This window comes from Psammomys obesus, unplaced genomic scaffold (genome assembly GCF_907164565.1).
Source record: "Psammomys obesus unplaced genomic scaffold, mPsaObe1.curated_primary_1811, whole genome shotgun sequence".
NCBI classification, from domain to species: domain Eukaryota; kingdom Metazoa; phylum Chordata; class Mammalia; order Rodentia; family Muridae; genus Psammomys; species Psammomys obesus.
In genome coordinates, this window is record NW_026593982.1 from 1083206 (window position 1) to 1101029 (window position 17824).

A 17824-nucleotide genomic window follows, 5' to 3' on the forward strand; every position below is an offset into this window, starting at 1 on the left:
GCTCCTCATTCTTTATGGCAAACTCTTTACCAACTGAGCCATCTCCCCAGTCCCTCATCTGTATTTTTTTTTTTTTTTAGCACAGAGATGGGAAAGGGTAAAATGATCTTTTCGTTCACCTCAACCTCACATCCTTACTCTTTTGGAGAGACCTTGTCTCTCCCTAGCTCTCTGCTCCTGGTCTAGGCCTCCTCCATTCTGGCCTTCACAGCTGCAAAGGCGGGACAGCTGTGCCTGCCGCTCCCCATCTCATCTGCTGCAACCCAGCCTTTGCAGCTTGTCAGACCAATCCAGTCTCTCCTCCCTCCTCAGAGGCCACGGTATCACAGCCTCCCCTCCCACATCAGAACTCAGCAAGACGTGTGTTCAGCTTTCCATGTGTGGAAAAGTTCCCTGTGTGACCTGCCTTCCCAGACAGGGGCCCCCTGTCTAACTTCCATCTCCCCAGGACCCCCCAAGTAGGCGACAGAGATGGGTCACACACATTGGGAAGCCAAGCACATCTGGTTTACTAGGGTAAGATCTGCAGGTGAAATAACAGCACACACACAGAAACCCACAGGCAGAGTCCACCCCAAACACAGTCAGACACCAAAGCAGCAAAAGGCCTTTGGAAAGTTCTCATGAAAATCAAAGGGAAGCTTTGTTGTTCATAGTTTCAAACAGAAAACCATATAAAACCAACCCATAAATATATATATTATATATGTATATATATATAAAAAATTGCAAAATAAAACCCAAGAGCCTAACCATCCAACTGTATATCAGTGGCTCAATGTGTCAGCATATAGAAAGGCAGAAGCATTCGTGGGGATGATGTGTGATCTTGGGGGAGAGTGGCACATCAGAGCACAGATATCACATGGAACCCCTCTTAGAAACCACAGTACTAGGAAAGCCAAACACAGACAGCCTATGTACAAGGGAAGACAGAAGTCATATTCATGTGACGATTGTCAGACAGACATTTCACCAAAACCACCCACAGCATTACAAGACACTGCACTCCTTGGCCAGCCTGGGTTCCCGTGACCCTGCTCGCCATGGGTTCTGTTAGGTACCTGCTTCATCCATTCCGCCTAACCTCTTCTCAGAGAGGAGGGACCCCGGGACTCGGCATTTCAGCAGTAAGAGATTTACAGACAGGGCAATCTTGCGGCATGAGTCACCGACATAGTAAGACTCCCAGGCACAAGATGCTATTAAAATGAGGGCCTGGAGCTTCCCCAAAGCACTGTCATCATATAAGGGTGGCGGTGCTTCCCAAGCGTGACCCATGGTTTAGGTCCAACTGCCACCCTGATTCATCATTAGAGGGGCCTTTATAAGATGTACAGGCTAGTTTGATGGAGGGGAGGAGAGTTCAGACTCTTCTCACCATCCCTTGAGCTCTGGTGATATCTCTACCTAAGAGATGAGGGAAGACCACGCAGGGTCCAGCCTGGCCCAGGTGCTTGGGACAGAGGGGGGGGGGCAGCTGAGGACCCGAGTCCTATGGAACACTCTACCTTCTCGGGCTAGCCTGCACCCGAGCCCTCCCAGCATCGGTGGCCTCCTCTACCTCTGGCCCCAAGTTCTTAAACTAATGGCCCAGTTTGTGGGAGAAACTTGGAGACAAAAGTGGCACGAGAGTCAATTTGGCAAAAGTGTAGTGTCACTCACATGTGATTGCATGGAATGTGGCTTCCATACTTTCTAGGGACACCCAAAAACCGAGTCTTGCTCACTGTTCCTATGGGAAGAAGATTGCCACGCCGGGGCCATGTCAGCACAAAGATGGTAAAACCACTTTGTCCACTGAAGGAAACCGCACTGTGCGAGATTCCCACAGACTGCTGGACATACTGGCTTCCTCAGTGAGGGCCAGTCGGGCACCTTGGGAAGAAAGCTTTCTATTGGCCTCTTCTCACACAAGAGTGACGCATCCTGGTTAGACAGAGCTCTAGGAAGTAATCAGTGTAGATGCCTCTTCACTGAAGAAAGAGATATGTACACAAAAAAATGACGTGTTTCAGGAATTTCAGTCTGCTCTCAGCCCTTCCTTCTCATATCAAATCACCTGCTTCGGGCATGAATTCCTATTACATTTTAAGTTGTGAGGTGCCGTCCTTTCCATGGGAGTGGAGAGCAGGCATGTGGCATTTCACTCAGTTCTCAGACTTTCTGAATTATACGGGGTCTTAGAGAGTTCAGCTGGGCTTAGTGACAAGAACAATGTAAGAAGCCTCATGGGCCTCTCTGGCCACAGAGGCTGGCAACTATGCCAAGAGCCCAGGGGTATTTGTGGAGCCACATGTGTAAACTGAGCAAAGGGACCGGTGTTTCAACAGTCCTGCTCAGCTGTCAAGAGCTCATGACATCTGGCCTAGAACTAAGACATAAAATTCACTCTTTGAAAAGGTCCGGTATATTGGCCAACATAGGGCCATGTCTCTTGTCCCTCAGCAAACCTTCCTAAGGCCAAACTTAGGTCTGTTCACACTCCCAGGAGCGAATGACAGCACTTCTGCTCATGACAAGAGCAGAGGCCCTGTTACCACAAGGCCAGGGGCTGCCATCTTGTCACATTGCCATCCCACAGGGGCTAAGGTTCAGGCCCTTGATGACTGGGTGGCTCTGAGCAGTGCCTTACAATGGGAATTGTGAGAGATTTGTGGTCCTCATCCATGTCCCTCATTTCCTCTGTCCACAGAACAAGGACTTCATACTTATTACCAAGCGTCAGCCGGCTCTTTCATGGCTTAAGAGGGACCAGACCTTGGGTCAGCTGAATAAGGGCCCAGATTCAGACCGGGGTGCAGAGCATCTCTAGGCAGGGTTATTTCCCAGTTTGGGGTATGGTCATACAGAATGGGTGGTCCTCACAGATGACAACCACTCCTAGCGGGTGACATCATGGGAATCAGGATTGCCTCTCTCTGTGTGCAATCAAGCTGAGAAGCCGCTTCTCCTTTCCGATCAGCTGGTTGGCAGTAGCACCAGTCCAGCCTTCTTCCCCTAGAGAGTAGCGACTGCAGTGGCTCGGCGAGAAACAAGCCAGTGACCGGTAAACTCCAAACTAACAAAAATCCCTCCTTGCCAGTTGAACCTTGGATCAACTTTTACAAGAGCCAAAGAAATGTCCTGTCTAGTCTGCACAGCCATTTCTACCGTCCTCAGAGCTGTACACATCACATCCTTTATTCACAAGAAAGAAATGGACAAAATGTCTCTACATGTCTACTGGGATCTCATTCCAAAGCAAAATGGGGCCCTGAGGCTGTGAACCCAGCATTATCTTGGTAAAAACCTCTTCAGATGTTCTCATCATGCGGTGGGGTAGAGCACAGCACACGGGACCAGCCAACAACCTTACCAGCACACTCGCACGGCCACCACAACTCTACAACACGCTTCTATTTATGATTCTACCTTAACTGCCCTCAGTGTCCAAGACATGCTAAAACTCAGATCTCTCACACTGTCTACAAGGGTTCTTAGGACCCAGCCCTGCCCACCTGGGATGTGAACCACTTCCTGTCACCTTTCACATGATGCTCTGGCTATTCCACATGGCCCAGAAGGACACAATATGGAGTCCCATGCTCCCACATCTGTCTACCTCTGCTAGCTTTTGTTTTTCTCTTCAGTTTTCCAGATGGTTTCCATATGCCCATGCACAAGACGATTAGATGGTCAATCATGGCTGCCCTGGGTCACCCCTGTACCCTGCCTGCTCTGTAATTCGACTACATGTCTCACATGCTCACAGGGAAGGGGTTTCTGAACACACAAGGAATGAAGAGAGGCTGAGTGTGAGCTGAACACATGGCCTTGACCCCAAGTAACACTCTAGCAAAGCTCTGACATTTTAGCCTACTCAAGCTTCACTGTTACAAAGGGAATAAAGCGAACGTGTTGGACAAAGCCAGAGGACCTCATCTCTCAGCACCAGCTCACACAAATGCTGCCTCTGTGGGATCGACTCTCCTCATCTTTTCAACAATGTCTGACACAGTGGATGCTGAGTGAATATGAAGAGAATGGATGAGTAAATGTGAAATCTTATTTTTAAGGTGTCCCCTGTAGGGTGATAGGAGACTCTGAGCATTTTTATACAGGGACATTAGGTTGTCTGCAATTAGACTCGACTTAATCAGAAAGCAGAGCAAAATGGGGCCTAGGCAGTAGCCCCAGGTCTGCACTAGGTTCTCAGCTCTGCTCAAGAGACAGCCAGCTGTGGTGGGATTTTCTGCCTCAACCAGAGGGCTCAGATCTCTGCTGTCAGAGGGGTAGACATCGCCACCATCCACATTCACCAGCACACTCACATGTGCCACTGAGGGTGACACCGAGGTAGAGAGGGTGGCCTCCCTACTGTCATCTCAAGTGCTGACACTACATAGCCAGGACCAGTTGCAGAGATGGCTAGTGGGCCAAAGCAGGTCTCGGCTCAGACTGGCCTGGCTTCCAACCTAGCCTTCAGACCTTGCTCAGCAAGTCAGTTATCCCTGCTGGGGTTCGGTTTCCTTACTCTAAAAAGGAAGGAATGGAGTATTGAGAGGGCAGAGGGTAAAGCCTCTACACTGTTTGTAGACACAAGTGTGCAAAGTGAAAAATGATGAAGAGTCAAGCAATTTCAAAATACCTCTACAATAATCAGGACAAAAAAGAGAAACACTCTTTGAAGACACTGTGCTTTAAGGAAGATGGATTGTCTTGGAGCCAGAAGTGTTCATTAACCAACACTATTCTTTGGGAGGATATGGAAAAACTGGTGTTGGTGTTTAAAATAATAGCTCTGCCTATTGCCAAGCCCGAGGATGCAAGACAGTGATGGAGTTGGTAATGTTAGCCATGTCTTAAAGTTGGTAAGAGAGAACTAATCCCAAAGGACTCACTTCTGGCCATCTTCTGTTGGACCCTCTGTGACTCAGAGTTGGGACCCAAAGAGCCAAGGTCAAGGTGCCAAGAGTAAGATGCTCGAGTCTGTGGGCAAGGGCTCTTGGGCATATGGGAAGGCCAAGGGACACCTGGCTGCCGGGCAAGAGTGAGGCGGGTACAGTGCTGTGTATCACTCAAAGCCAAAGAGGTTGCTGACCTCCTCACACAACTCAATATCAGCAGCAAATATAGGTGTCCCTGAATGTCTGCCCCAAGCATGAGGCTTTTTCTTATGCTACAGTTGGGTTTAATTTTTCAGCCCGTGAGATATACAACACAGATAGATCAGGCTCCTGGGCTCATAGATGCCCCTACCCACTCATCAGGCTGACTTTGCTTGCCCTCTGTTGGCTCTTAGGATTCTTCTACCCACCACTCAATAGGTTCCATGGAGAAAGCTCAGGGTTAGTGTTTGGGAAAGGGCAAGCTAAGCCATCAGCCTGGGGATCAGAGATTAACTTCTGTTGGGCGGGGGTGGGGGGGGGGAGACAGGTTAATCTGCCTGGTTACTTGAGCAGGGAGCAGGGAGCAGGGACCCAAAATGGAAGAGAGAAGCATGGCTTCTTGCTGTGGAGACAGCTCCATCAGCAGGAGGCAGGATTCCTGGGAAGAGATGGAGCTTACTCAGAGGAAGCCTTGGCTGTGAGCATCCGTGATGGTGCCTGGTGCTTGGCCTACCTGCCCTGGGCTCAGGTGGGCAGGTGGTGTCCTAACATAGGCAGCCCAGGACGAGGCAGTGTTGTTCAGAGGGCAGAGCATGACCATGGGTGTCAGGAAGCTCAAATCTAGGGCAGGCTCTGCCGCCAACTAACTCTGACTGTGAGTGAGACACCTGGTTGCTCTGGGAAGGCGGGCTCTACCCTCCCCTCTGAGTGGGATCCCAGGTCCTCCTCTATCCCTCATTGGCCCAGTGCTCCAGGGGCAGAGTTGGGAGAAGGGTGAGGAAGGAGGGCAGGGATGCAGCAGGGCCGCTGAGCCACCGATCAGGATTCCACCTTCTCCTTTTTCTTGCTCTTCTTCAGGAAGGAGGGGGTTCGGAACTTCTTTTTCTTTTTGGAGGGCGACTTGGAGGGCGAGCCTTCTGGGGACAGGGGGCCACTGGTAACTGACTCGGTTTTGTCCTTGTAGCTGTCGCCGTCGGTGTCAGCATTGGTGGTCATCTGGCCCAGTCCTTTGCTGAGGACCTCTTCCACGCTCGGCTCCTCCTCCTTCCCATTCACCACCACACCTTCTGGTTTCTCTGGCTCAGGCTCTGTGGTAGTTTTGCTGACTTCTGGCTTCTTGGCATCTAGGAAAAAAAAACAGAAGACCCAGCCTGAAAGATTTCATAAAGGCGAGTGTTCGAAGGGTCAACATAACCACTTCTAGGGGAGGTCTGGAGCCAGGGATGTGCAGGCTGGCATAGGGTGGGAGCAAGGATCCTGGAACAGAGGAGGGATGTCATTCTCACCTCACATCACCTGCCCTGGGGAACACCCACTGGGCGGGTGGCTTGTCTACATATTGAAACAGATGTTGATTTCTGGACACACGCTTAATTCAGAGTGAATGAGGAGACACACCCAAGAGAGGAGAGCAGCTGGGAGCTGCACGTCATGGTCATCTCAGGGGAAGCACTGTGAAAGCAGCCCAGTTCTGCCAATCGAAACATGATGATCACGGGTCTTCATGCCTACAGCAGCTGTGAACTTAGGGAGCCAGTGAGTTCCCAGGGGGCAGAGAAGAGAAGGACCCAACACATCCATAATAAAGTCAACAATCCAAGGAGGTCCTTCCATTCCAGGCCTGAGGTCTCTATTCTACCTGGGATCACCAGGCCCCACACTCGAGGGCAGCATGCTTAGACCCCAGGCACTAAAGGCCCCAGCTGTCCCCTCTCCACAATTATGCAGGCTTTGAAAGTCTTGGCTCTCCAGCCTCCCATTTTTTTTTCAACTCCATGACAGGAGCAACACTTGGGTGACATAATTTAGATACATTTCTCAAGCTCCAGCAAAGCTACCTTCCCCTAAGATGGTTTTCACTGAATGCTGGCGTGACTCTGTTTTCTGCTGCCCTCATGGTGACTCATGTCCTTTCTGTAATTCAGTCCTTCCTTCAGGTGTCTGTCCATGTCTCTTCACCTATACCAAGCAGGTCTATAGACCCAGCCCTGGTGTGCGTGCTGCCTTAAGAAAGCAACATTAAACAGGGCATGCCCAGTGTACCCACCAGCACAGGGACAGAGACTACTGGAGAACTGGCTAGAGAGGTGGGGCAGGTACTGAGCACCTGGGAACCACCAAGAACTGGCTCTCCCAGCCCCTTCCCCTGTAGGCAGCAGCTGGGAAAGACCCCAAGAGGTAGGTGCAGTGTAGCTCATGTTTGCTTGAGTTGGGGATGCTTTGGGGCTGCTTAGGGAATAGGGGACATTTGGAGGATGTAGAAGGGACAGAGGCTGTGGAGCTGCGAGTTCTTTCTAAAGAGGATAACCAGGAAAGTGGGAGAGAAAAAAAAATGGAGGAAATAGGAGAGTAGATGATTCAGGCAAATCTGGGCTCAGAAGAGCTGATGGACTACTGGGTAAAAAGCTGAAGGGCTTCTAGAGGCCGGGGGTCGGGGAAAGCCTGCTGCTGGGAGGCACAGAGCTACCCTGAATTATACCTTTCAGATTGGATTCCTTGCCACCTCATGGCCTCTAAGCACTTTGTCTCACTAGTGGCCCCACGATGGTTTTGTGTTGATTTAACTGATAAGGGTAAGGGCTGATAAAACATTTCTGGGTGTTTCTGGAATGGTGTTTCAGAGATTAATAGAGAACTACTTTATTAACATGGCTGGGTGTCAGCCAGCCCATCAAGGACCAACAGAATTAGCAGGTGAAGGGAGAACTCCCCCTCCTTGGGCTTTAGTTCTCAGACCCTTTGGCTGAGGGGAATGAAACCACCAGATTTCCAGGTTTGCAGCTCACTGACACTGCGGTGGATATGAGCCTCCATAGTCACATAAAGCAATGCCCTCCCTTCCATATCTACACATGTCCCCTTGGTTCTGATTCTCTGGAGAGCCTCACTTAGGCCTCCCCTTCCAGGAATGTCCACTCCCCAGCTTTCTGGCCTCCACCCCAACACAGCCCACCCCACTCCTTCTCACCAGTCCAAGTACATATCTCCCCCAAAGTTGGGCTCAATTATACTCTGTCTGAGCAGTTTCCACTGATTAACAACAACCTTGCCCTCCTCTAAGCCCACTGCTGTGTGTTCATTTAATGCCAGCATGTGATGGCTTTGCTCTCCACTCAGAACACAAACTCATTTTTGTGCAGATGCCCCCTAGTCAGCAACAACACACTGAGCCTTTCTCTGAATGAGGTCAGGTGCAGGCTCCGAAGAGGACACCTGGCCTCTCCTCACAGCTGCTTCATCTGTGAAGTTTGCACCTCCTCTAACCTCAGGAACATCATCTTTCCACCCTGGTAAGGCACGTGACTGCTGGCCTGGCCTGTCACTTAGACAGAAACAGCAAGGGAGATAAGGGGAGGGCCTAAAAGTGAGTTTGCTGTTACTGAGGGTCAACCAGACTAATCCTGGCCTATCTGCCAGTGCATGCAAGACTGGTGACTGCTATGCTTTATATTTCCCTAATGAAAAGAATACTCTTCACCATCGCATGCAGAGGCCAAAGAAAGACTTTAACGGTTGGGAAAAAGTATCATTCATGATCAGGGCTGACACAGGGCAGGGGTGCCATGCTGCAAAGACCACAAAGTCCCAAGAGGCACTCAGCGCAGAGCAGGGAGCAGAGGGCCAGCAAGCAGAACTGCCTCAGAGGCTCTCTGAGCAGGAGACAGGCTAGCAGAGCTCAGCAGCAGTTTCTGTCCTCATTTAAATCTCCAAATATCAGTATCTGAAAGAATGATTCAGATTCAGCTTGTGCAAATGCAGTCTTTCTCCATGTTAGGCCCTGAAGCAAATGGTGGGTCACAAAGTGTGTGCGTGTGTTTTTGGTTTTTGTTTGTTTGTTTGTTTGTTTGTTTGTTTTGCTTTTGCCTCACACATGTTAGGCAAGTTCACTACCACTGAGCCACATCCCTACCTCTCTAAATTCCTGTTTATAGCAGGTCATCAAGCTGATTTGACATAAAAGGACCATTGGCTGCACAGTGGGACATCTGTTTAGAAGATGTTCCTTTTACCTGCTCACCTTGGCTGGGAATCAAAGTTCCCCTAAGCACTGAATACACTGCTGACACTAGCCCAGGCCCTAGTGTGCCTCTAGGTGCTGACAGGTTCGTATAGCCCTTGTTGTTCCCATGGCTTCCTATAGGAACCAGAATTCAGGGAAGTGCTGCAGAGCTGGGCTTAGGCTAAAGACCTAAGAAGATCTAGAAACTACTGCCTGACAGCTTTGGGAGACCTAGTCCACCATGAGTAAAGTCCAATGACACCAATGGAAATGTAGAGAGAAAGGGTGAGAAGAGTGAGACACAGACAGAAACGAATCCAACCACTCCAGTGTCCTGGTAGAGCACTGCTTCTTCCTGTTCCTGCCAAGGTGCCATCCAAGTGTGTGACCATCTTGGGACTCCTGGTCTAGTCATGCTCACAGCTGACTGTAGTCTTGGCTGATATCACACAGCGCTGAAGACCCATTGAGTCAACTCTAGCCAATCCAAAAAACTAGCACCCACCGTATTCCATGGTTGGATAGTGACCCGATGCTACAGAGCTAATTTGCCCAAGCCTTGAGGGCTGACAGCATCAATAACTAGTAAGTTTTCACAATTCAAAGAACACAGTCCATATCAAGAATGGATTTATGTGAGCATATTGCAAAATTGCTTGTTTACCATAGCACACACTCACTCTCTTGTGAAGGCCCATAGCTCATGTTAGCTCTCTTCCTTGATGAATCTCCATTTAATTTATTGAGTCAGAGTCTTTCAACTGAACACAGAGCTCAGTGATCGGCTAGCCAGTTTGTCCTGGGGATCCTCTGCCTCCTCGTTCTGGGATTACAGTGACTGCCAAGCCTGGCTGGATATCACCTTTATGTAGCAAGTACTTTTATCCATCATGCCATTTCCCCAGCCCTCTGAAGGGCTTATTTGAGTGGTTTATTTGAAGTAATGGATTCATCAGTGAACATCTGACATGAAACATGAGCTATTTCTTAGCAGCTCAGTCTATCACCGTGCATATTCCCTGGGGCCAGGGTCAATAGGGATAGCATTGGACTGGGTCTAGTCCAAGAGAAGGAAGTGTCATGGTGAGCAGATGTGGAGGAGGAAGCACCTTAGAGAGGCTGACGGTGCAGGCTCAGACTCAGACTCTGCAGGAGAGGACCTGGAGCGCAGATGGCTGGAAACAGTCATCCTTGATCTAATGGGTAGAACACATGTGGGTTGCAGCTACTATACAGGAGTCCAGCCTGCTTGCCCCAGGCCACCCAGCCCACCACACTGCAGCTCACACCTACACCATGTCTGTTTCGGCACAGAAAGTCTCTTTAGAGAAAATTATAACTTTTGTTATTCTGTAACTCAAGGGCAGTGGACCCCACGAGGGGGGTAGATTTAGACCAAAAAGAACCAGAGCTCCTGCCACAGTGAGTGAGATGCCCAACGGTGGATGAATGACTGTTCCTTCCCTCCACCCTCTTCCTGTTTTCTACCCCTCTCAGGAACTGAATCTCTTGATTTGTCACCTTTCTGCCATGATCTCATCTCAGGCTCCCTGCATGTCCTTCCCACAGCCTACACAGGTGTGCTAACAGGCAGACACAGGCCAGATCCTCTGCGCTTCTGGCCCTGGCAGAAGCCAAGCTCTGCTCAAAGTTGTAGAAGAGGCTCCCTGGAGATGTGTGTGTGTGTGTGTGTGTGTGTGTGTGTGTGTGTGTGTGTGTGTCTTCACATCCCTTCAGGAAGCCTAGTCCATGCACCCAGCGCAGGTGGAATTGGTCATGAATTTTACATCTAAAAGACTTTCCAAAGGCGGGGCTGAGGGATGCAAGAAGAAAACCTTGGAGGAAACAGATTTTTTTTGAAAAGCATCTCCCTCTTTGTTGCGAGTGCCAGGTGAGTTAGGAAGTGGCCTCTCTATACTTACTACAGACACAAGTGTTCAGACTCGGAGGAAAGTCCTTTGATGAAGGCACAAATGTGAAGAGAAAGGAAGACATTGTGGACAGGTTGACAACACACCGCTATGAGACACAACAAACACGCATGCGCAGTGGGGAGGAGGGAGGGCATGTACTTGGAGAGCTGGCCTCCAGCAGGTGGGTCTTCTCCAGCACGGCTGGGCCTGTGTGCAAGGCAGTGGCTGGCTTGGAAGGAAGCTCAGGGCGGAGGTGCAACCAGATTCACACAGGTGATCAGCCGCTCTGGACGGGGAGCCCAGCAGCCAGCAGAGGCTGTTCTCCCAGTGGCAGGGAACCCTCTCTGGTGGAGTCCCTCAGGGGACCCAGGGAGCAGCATGGAGGTGTCAAGGGACCACAACAGTATTGTCACCATGTATGTCTTAATCATAATTAGGTCCTCTGTTCAAATTATACTTTCACTTCTTCAAAGTGCGTTGTCATCAACCCTCCTCTTAGACACAGAACTGTAACCAGGGAAGGCACTAATAATGCCGTTCGGCCCATGAGGAGAGGCGCAGAGGGGACGTCTGACTTGCTGAATTAGCAGTTTGGTTGGCCTGAATTCTACTGTCTAAACTAGCGTCACTCAAATGACACTGTTTTCAGCTGGTTCAAATTTTAGAGTGGCCTGGAGAAATGCTGACGGTGGGCTCCAGGCCACAGAGCCACCTAAGTTCACCAAGGGATTTCAATGTGCCACTAGGGCTGAGAATGACACCACCGAGTGTCACACCCCTGAGAAATGCAGCATCTCAGGCCCCATCTTGGAGCTGACAGAGCGGAGCCTTTGTTTTAAAGAGATCCCTGTCCCCATCAGTACCTGAGGACCAGATGGGACAACTGGTCAGCTGGGGTGAGCTTTGGCTGCATCAGTATAGCTCACTAGTAAGACAAACTGAATCTTGCCTGGGTTTTCCAGAACTCTCAGAGAGGAAGCATCTCCCTCGGGAGAGAGGTTGCCCTTCCCTACAAACTCCTGCCAACTAACAGCAGTTCTCTACAGCGCACAGACCACCCTGTCTCCCACACAGGCATCTTCTGGAGCCTGTTCTGCTCCACTCACCCTCCGAAGCCTTGGAAGGTGAGACCGCTGGGCTCGTGGTCCCTGCTTTCGTGGGGCTCTGCACTGGAGATGCAGGTGTGGACTGTACAGGTGAGCCAGGCTCCTCCGCGGCTTCCTTCTCCCCTGAAGACAACAGAAACCCAGCTTAGGACACAAGGCAGAGAGACAAGAGGGGCTGGGTGAGTGTGAAACTGGCGCTTCTGTGCTTAGTCACTTCCGCCTGGAGAGCTGCTGGGTCCTCCTCAGCTCAGGGTTACCCGTTCCTTCCTGGGGAGGCCAAGTGGGGGTACTCAGAGTAATGCTGCATCTTGTCTACATGGCTGCCCCCATGAGGAAGTAAGGGGGCAGGAGAATACCGTGTACCAGATCAGCAGGTGAGCCTGCAGGTGTTACTGAAAAGGAGCAGCCACAGAACACATGCATGGATGGGAGCAGAGCCCCCAATAACCGCTGGCTCTCCCCAGGGACACCCAGGGCCTGTTCCCAGCAGCTAGCTTACTAGTTAACTCAGCTAACTCACATCTTCCCTCCAGACAATCCCCAGCACAGTTTTTTTTTCTTTTTTCTTTTTTTCCCCCCAGCTGGCACATTTGAACTCCAAGCAAGGCGGGAAGCAGTACTTGAGATGTCTAACCCTGAGTGAGAAGAGGTGGTGGAGCCCCTCTCTGGGTAAATTACAGCTTAGCTTAAGCAGGTTTCAGAACCTGGGTGCTCTAGAAGCAAGGAGATGAGACAGATCCTTTGGGCAGAATCGGAGGGTGAGGGGATGTCTTTCTAGGCAGAGAGGGATTTGAGGTAGAGCCTATGGTATGGATGATTTAGCTCAGGCTAGACCAGAAGTGAACAAAGCATGACCCAGCACACCAAGATACCAAGAATTTCAACACAGAGGGACAGGCTGGACTCAGACTCTGAAGCAAGGAAAGAAGTGTTAGCGGATAGAATCCTGGCTTCCAGGCTGAGAAGACTCACTCCAGATTTTACATGACTGAGACATTACTTCATGTGAGGAGACACCTGTTTACTGACCTTCATCATGATCAAAGGCACAATTCTAAGTACGAACTCCTTCATATCCAGTGAGCAGGCTGGGTAAGGTCATGAAGGTGCCTGCCTGTGTAACTGTGAGGATCATGCTTAACTATACCCTGTAACCCAAGTGCTATTTTTAATGGGGCAAGAAGATCCTCACTGGGGTCTGAGTTCTCCCTTCTAGGCTCGGGGGTCCTATAGCTATGGCTCACAAAGGTTTACCTTCCTGTTCCTGTTCTAGCTTCTTCCTTTCCACCTCCTTCTTGTACTCCTCCAGCTCCTGGTCGGTGAGTTGGCTGAAGGGGTTGGGCACCGTCTCCTCCAATTCATCTTTGGTATCTGCGTCGCCCTTGGACATCAGCTGGCTCTCTGTAGACTGAAAGTTAACCAGAGTGTGTGTTGCTCTCTGACCGCTGCGCTAGGGCCCAAACTGGAGCTTCTCTCAGACCAGGTGGCAGCCAGCTGTCTTGCTAGGGAAGTGACACGTAGCTTCTTGGAACCAAGCTTGGGGCCTTGGGATAGGGTTTGCTCATCTCCCCGCTGTTATATACTCCCAACACTTAGACTTTGTAACTGTCCTGGTGAATATAGGGGTCCACCCTTTGCCCTTGAAATGAAATCAAAGATGCTCCCAAGCAGAAGACGTACCTTTATTGCAATCCCATCTATGGATACTTCCAAGCCATGACTGTGTATACATTTGGTGGCCCAAAGTCAGACAAAGTCTAGCAAGCATAGCATTGGCTAGAGCAAGCAGCATGCCAACCCCCTCCCCTCCCTGTCCCCCAAACAGCCGCACAAGCCACAATACACAGCATTAAAACAGCAAGACATAGGGGCTTCAGCACTCTCAGTCCAAGCAGTGGGTCCTGGAGTTACAGTGAGGGTCTTCAGCTGCCTGTTCTGTAGGCCCTAGCAGGGGCACCCATAGAACCTCTGTTCTGCACCTTGGTCAAGTCCCTGGCTCTGAGATCTGACTAGATGGACATTTGTTAGCTCCAAGAACCATCTGGTCCCTTTTGCTCAAGGGAAGACTGAACCACAGACCCCACTGCCCTTTTCCTAAGCTAGTGTCCTCACTGTAGCCTGTCCAAAGGCATTGTCTGCTTGTAGGGGGAGGAGAGCAGAGTGAAGTCGCAGGGAAGGTGAGCCCAGAGCAACCAGGGTTTCTGGTCACAGCCTATGGCTTCACTCATAAGGGAGGCAACTATAGGCTTATTGCAGCTGAGTTTCAGAGTCAAACCTGAGTCTGAGGCAGATTCCAGGGAAGAGGGACTATGATGAGAGCACCTGTTGTGAAGGGCAGAGCTGCCTTTGGACAATCCTGTTCTGTGCTGGACTCTCACCCCTTTGGGATCACAGGCCATTTCTAACCTTGACCCTGCGGCGTGTTCAGAGTTCCCTACTTGGCTGGATAGGGGAGGTCAGGACGCAGGCATGAGGGTGGAACCTGCTGCTACCTCATCTGCAACCACATCACATTACATGCTCTATAGAAAGGAATGGACCCTGGCACATCCCACTCGCTAGTGCCTAGGAAAGGGTCACACCTTTTGCCATGAACCGTGAACAGCCACAATGCCACACAAAGAATTGCAATGCCAATCTGCTACTAGGCTCTAGACAGGATGCCATCCTGTGAGACACAGAAACACTGACTTCATGCTCTCTAACCCTAATTATGTTTGTATAGCTACTCTTTACCCTTCCCACCCCACAGCACAGCAGTCCTGTCCACACCTCCCTCATTGTGCCCTGGAGCTCTGGCCAGATGCTGCCACATCCAACCCAGGGGTCAGAAAACACTTGGGCCACCATAATTCAGCAGGACACCGAGAGGACCTCATGAAGTCCCATGGCAGGAGGTGTAAGGCCAGCCAGCAGCCTTTCCATGAGCAGATGGGTTACTACTTGTGGCTCCCTCTCTGGGGCACCCAGGAGTGAGCCAACATTGTTCTCCCTAGACAGCCACCTGTGTGGTGGCCCTTCCCTATGCAGCAAGAGCCCAGCACCTAAGGTCATGGGGAAAGCGGGCCTGAGGACTCAGGGGTCCCACTGCCCAGTCCCTGGAGGCAGAAATGCTTCCCCTTCGGTTGGGGGCAGCATCTGCTGTACCGGGCTCCGGCTCTTCTCGGCGATGACGCTGGCCAGGAGCTGGGACTGAGGCCCTGCGGACTTTATGTCTTGCCGGTTTTGTTCTCGAATCTGTGTGGAGAGGTGAGAAGAAGGGGTCAGAGCATGGAGGGGCACTCTGGTGTCCAGTAAGGCCTGTGATGGGTCTGAGGAGGTTCTCTCTGCTCTAATGTGGCCTGCCCATCCCAAGAGCTGCCTCCATACCAGGCCCTGAGCAACTGAGCTCACAAAAAGCCACTCTTTGGACATGTCTTTCAGACATACCTAGTGGGTAAAGCAAGTGCCCTGCCACGTCAATGGCTTACAGAGGACCGAGGGACCCTGTATGTCTAGCATGAGGCATTGAGCTCAGGGTGTGGTCCATACCCAGTGTCACATCAGGGGTACTGGTGAGTTCCCCAAACCAGGAACTCAGTTTGTGCTTCTGGGACCCCAGATTCCATCAGAAAATCAAGGTAGAAGAGCAGACTCACCTTGTTCCTCATGTCCAGCACTTCTTGGGGGTCCGTATAGAGAGGCACAAATTGGTTTGGGTTTTCGATCCGTATGGGCATGCCACTGCTGGACTTTTCCACTTCATCAGCCTTCATCCACTAACAAGACAAAGCATGTGAGTGAGAACTGGGGCCACAGGCCACCAGGTGCCCCACCCACCAGCATGGAGGGTCAGCAAGCCATTCAGAGTTGTTGTCTCTTCTTGGGTCTTCTGAGATGAATGATAGATGACCCAGATGTCAAGGATGGCTGGTAGGCCATAAAGAACATCAGAGAGTAGGGGCTGAAGCTTGGGCAGGTCAGCACGTGGGCTCCCAGTTTCAGGTACCTGGATTTTCATTTGATGGAGGCCCATTCTGACTGGCTGTGGCCACTAATTTTGTATATGAAAACATCAAACAGAGTGGGACTGGAGATGTGGCCCAGTGGTTAAAGCACGTGCCCTTCAAGAACAAGGACCCTCATTTGGATCCCCAGGAACCTGGATAGATGTGGTGGTTCACCATAACTTAGAACACAGGGACAGGGGATTCCCAGAGCAAGCGAATTTAACAATATCATCAAGCTATGGCTTTATCCTCAGGAATATAGAAGAGTTATTGAGGATGATTCCAGACATCAGCCTTGAGCCACATATACGTGACCCATGTACATGCCAAACACACACACACACACACACACACACACACACACACATTTACCTGTGAAAAACAGGAAAGAAAAAAAAAAGTCAAAAAGATATCTGTGTGAGTGAGGAGAAAGGGAAAGAGGAAAGGCAGCATGTGATCAACCTGTCCTTGCCCTGGGTTCATGTCGGACCCCAGGCCCAGTGTTCTGCATGTTTCTCAAAAGCTTCCCAAAGCCCCTTGTGGGTGTGGGGTGAAACACAGAGCCTACTCTCTCTTGAATCTATGCTGATAAAAGTGGCCCAGTCTGTGGCCCTCTGGGGAAACCTGCTCCTCACACCCCAAACCTCAACACAGAAGCACAAGAAAGAGGAGTTAGGAGCTCTGGGGCCGGAGGACAGCCTAGTGGAACCTGGAAGAAAACTGTATGACTTGCTTCCCTTCCAATGCAACCCACCTCACCCAGCCCAGCCTAACCTCCCTCTTACCGTGGTCTTGGGCCGGGGACTACCCATGTTCCTCTGTACCTCGTCGGCCACGTTTACCCGCAGGTAGGCGTTGGGTGTATTAAGCCAGCGGGTCTTTTCCTTCTGCTGCTTCTGGGCATGCTGGCGCAGGGCAGGGACTGGGGCACCATCCTCTTCAAACACAAAGGCAGTGACTGTGGCTGGAATCTCCACTTCGCTTTTGTGTTTGGTTTTCTCTTGGACAAAGGGGTGGCGGTATGTGTAGCCTGTTCTGTAGCCCTAAGATAATGGAACCAGGACCAGGTGTTGTAGAGGACAGAGGTCCATTCCTGGACTCAGTTCAACCCCAAATATCCACCAGACAACTGAGTTGCCAGGCGTAGGCTACAGGGATTTCAAGGTGAGAAGAGCCTGGCACTCAGGATTGTCATGCTAATTGCTCAGGAAGCTGAGACAGGAACATGACAAACTCAAGGCCTGCCTATATTACAGAGCAAGCTCAAGGCCAGCTATGTAACTTAGTGAGCCCCTGTCTCAAAATAAAGCATAAACAAAGGGCTGGCATTATAGCTTTTGAACACTTTCTTGACACACAAGACCTTAATTTTAATCCCCAGCACACAGAGAATTTAAGAAATAATGAGGCCTGCTTAATGCTCATGATTTTGATGAATTTGTAAGTAGTATTGTGTTCTAAAATGATGGTGATGATGATGGTGATGATGATGTATAATTCTGCAGTGCTGGGGCCTAGCATATAATGCAGTACCAAGCACTCTATAATAAGCTATACCCTCAGCATCCAATATGTTTTCACAGTAGCTAACATTAAGGTAAAATTAACAGATTTTAAATTATATGCATTTGTGTGTCTGCATATGTCTGTGTCCATGTGTGTATGTGTGCGTGTGTGTGTGTTTGCACGCATGTTTGCAGGTCATAAAGTTGGAAAGAGGATCATG

At 50.4% G+C, this 17824-nt stretch overlaps 1 protein-coding gene across 1 annotated transcript in view; it reads right to left on the reverse strand.

Annotated features, from left to right (window-relative positions):
- Positions 1 to 463: 463 nt before the first annotated feature.
- Add2 (adducin 2) overlaps positions 464 to 17824 on the reverse strand; it is a 98947-nt gene continuing 81586 nt past the window's right edge. Inside the window, exons 11-16 of the mRNA XM_055617606.1 lie at positions 16884 to 17141; positions 15748 to 15867; positions 15257 to 15346; positions 13364 to 13517; positions 12110 to 12232; positions 464 to 6214 (exon numbers count right to left, since the gene is read on the reverse strand). Coding sequence (XP_055473581.1) covers positions 5910 to 6214; positions 12110 to 12232; positions 13364 to 13517; positions 15257 to 15346; positions 15748 to 15867; positions 16884 to 17141 — 1050 coding nt within the window. The 3' untranslated portion in view covers positions 464 to 5909. The remainder of the gene's footprint in view (positions 6215 to 12109; positions 12233 to 13363; positions 13518 to 15256; positions 15347 to 15747; positions 15868 to 16883; positions 17142 to 17824) is intronic.